Source organism: Limulus polyphemus, unplaced genomic scaffold (assembly GCF_000517525.1).
Source record: "Limulus polyphemus unplaced genomic scaffold, Limulus_polyphemus-2.1.2 Scaffold4281, whole genome shotgun sequence".
NCBI lineage: Eukaryota > Metazoa > Arthropoda > Merostomata > Xiphosura > Limulidae > Limulus > Limulus polyphemus.
In genome coordinates this window covers 17,052-19,972 of record NW_013669891.1, presented here as the reverse complement: position 1 = coordinate 19,972, position 2,921 = coordinate 17,052, and the positions used below count along the sequence as shown (strand labels likewise).

Sequence of the window (2,921 nt, the reverse complement as noted above, 5' to 3'; positions counted from 1 at the left end):
TACACACACACACACACACACACATATATATATATATATATATATATATATATATATTTGCTCATAAATTGTTACATTTTGATAAGAGATTCCATGTATGCTTTCATAACATTTTTATTTTAACGTATGCAAAACAAAAATGAGAATGAAGTATTTAAGTTTCACAATGAAATACATACATCAAACAATTCCATATCATAAGTCATCATCGAGACATTCATCTTAAAAGCTATCTTACTTCTTTACAAATTACACGGTTTTCATGCAAGTATCACCAAAATTTACAATGAACAATTCAATAGCTTTATTCAGCTTCACTACTTCCATTTAATGTTATTTACCTATCTGGCTCAGACCAGACATGTTCTAGGCAAACATCAGGAGCTAAAGGCTCAATCAGTTCACGGAGGCTTTCATTATGTACAGAGGACCCGGGAGTGGCCTGTGTCCAACAAGATCGGCCAGGAGGTGTAAAGGTAAACCTCCGAGGTGAAGATCCTGTAACTAGCGGAGACTGAGATCGACTAAGTAAAGAAAAAGATCTATTAATGCACTGTATTACAAAATAAGTCTAGCAATATTCAAATAATTTGCTGAAATTGTCTGTGTGGCAGAATTGGTGAAAAGTAACTTTCAAATGATTCGTTAGATCTAATCAGTAGACAAGCTTAATGAAAGATTTTTGTAAAAGAAGAACATGTGAAAAAAACAAGTGCATTCTGACATTTTTTTAGAGCTGCAAACTTGTCAGTTATACATATACCATTACTTCCATAATGAAATCAAATCTAGATAAAGTTGTTTTTATCTACCCTTGAGGAAATCGTACTTGAATATAAAGGATAACACATTTTTTAAAACTAGTAAATTTAACACACATTGAAGTTTTAAACAAAAACTTTTAATTCTTACACTGCTCACTATACCAAGATATCATACTTTGAGATAAATTATTTTTCTGCTACAATTATCACAGGTTTCACATTGTATTCCATACCAATACCATGCTTATAATGAAATATGTATTATTATTATGTACGTAACTTGAAGACACTGTAAAAGCACATCATGCATTTATGAAAAAATTAGAAAACTCTTAAATTGCAAAATTCAAACATTTTGTTTAACAAACAGTAGACAGTGCATATTAAATGATGCTAGTTTTACTACACTGTAGTAAACACTACAAATGGTGCTAGTCTTACCAAAATGTTGTACACATTATAAATAGTGGTAGTTATATTACATTTTTGTACAACCTATAAATGATGCTTGTTTTACTACACTGTTGTACACTATAAATGATGCTAGTTTTACAATGTTGCTGCACACACAATAACCAATGATAGTTTTACCACACTGTTGTATGCATACACTATAAATGCTGCTGCTCAAGCGAGTTAGTTAGTAACTTGATTGAAGACAAATGATTCTTTATAAATATACTTCTCCAGTACAATCTTATAGCTAGAACTGGCACCTCCACATTTTCTCTGGACATTCAGTTCAAAAGTAAACTAATGGACCGTCAGGTCTTGACTTATAGGCAGCATTGACACCTTATGGATAATTAATTTCAATCTGATATAATGCTCTTCGACATGAGATTTATAGCACAGAAAATTCAGTTGGGTGGTAGTTTGAATGTTAACATTTTCTTACACTGAAAATGTATTTCTGATAGGTACTTACCTTGTCTCACTCTAAGCTATTCGATCTTCTTTGTGCCCAATAATTATCACTAAAAAATTTTGGACTCAGTGCACCAGTCTATATACCTCATCAATTTCACCCATTTTTGAATATGTACATATCATGTGACTACTCTCCACCAATAGTATTGCACCACCTATACTGATAGAGCTAGCTCACACTGATGTTTCCCCTCAATCCTTACTTTCTCAATTGGCACAGCATTCTTAAAATGTGCGTTTTTTTGCATGTGGCTATCATTTATGAATGTTCTTCTTTGCCATTTCAATTTTTTTTTAAACAGTTATATTTTACTGTGTGCATTCACTTGTTTCAGCAATTTTTTTTTTGCATTTATTTCTTGTTACTGAATTACAAGAAATCTTAGTATGAATTTGTAAGGAAGGGTAGGAAGTGTGTTAGAGGAGGTAAGTACCTATTGAAAATACATTTTCAGTGGAAGAAAATGTTAATTTCTGTTGTGGTCTTACCTCTACTCACACTAAGTTAGAATCCGACATTGAATAGGTGTAGGGGCCAGTTTAGGCACACAAACCAAGTGGAATGGGACTGCCCAGAATGAACGGGTGTGTTCTGAGATGAAAACAAAGCATACTTGTGAGGTACCGCACTATTTCTGGAACAGGTATGTTCTTCTCCCTTGAAGTAGGAAATTAATCTGATACGGGCAGAAAAAAGGATGTGCACAAGTGCAATTTGTTTCAAGAGATGCAGTCCATAGGACAATTTAAACAGAATTAGTAAGTATATGGGTGTGTTAGGCAAAGGATTCTTGTATAGTGGTGATAAATTTGATGATAAATGAACAGCACGCACTCCCCTTGTTTAAAAAAAAAATATTCTAAACAAGTTAAATGTATGTATAAAATTTCTTTGCATTATGTATATCATAGTTGTATCTTAAATATTATACAGTTCTCTTCTTCTTGTCAAAAGTCCATTTAGGCTTTAGAATTCAGCTGACATGCTGAACTATTTTTCTCTTAAACACTTATTCCTTTTCTTCTCTCTCACTTTTTTTTTATCACAACAGTATCAATGTATAATTCACTTATGCTGTTGAGTTTTATAAAAATATATTCAAAACAAGTTAAATGTACATACAAAATTTCTTTACACTATGTACATCATAGCTGTATCATAACCCTTTCCAGACAGGTCATGGGTGAAAGGCCATGTCATCGCGTTTGTTGACTCACATTGAAAAT

At 32.5% G+C, this 2,921-nt stretch overlaps 1 protein-coding gene across 2 annotated transcripts in view; it reads right to left on the bottom strand.

The window, feature by feature from the left end:
* LOC106470906 (anaphase-promoting complex subunit 1-like) overlaps positions 1–2,921 on the bottom strand; it is an 86,218-nt gene that overhangs the window by 66,557 nt on the left and 16,740 nt on the right. For both annotated transcript variants that reach the window (XM_022399540.1, XM_022399541.1), the window contains one exon: positions 342–524. In XM_022399540.1, coding sequence (XP_022255248.1) covers positions 342–524 — 183 coding nt within the window. The remainder of the gene's footprint in view (positions 1–341; positions 525–2,921) is intronic.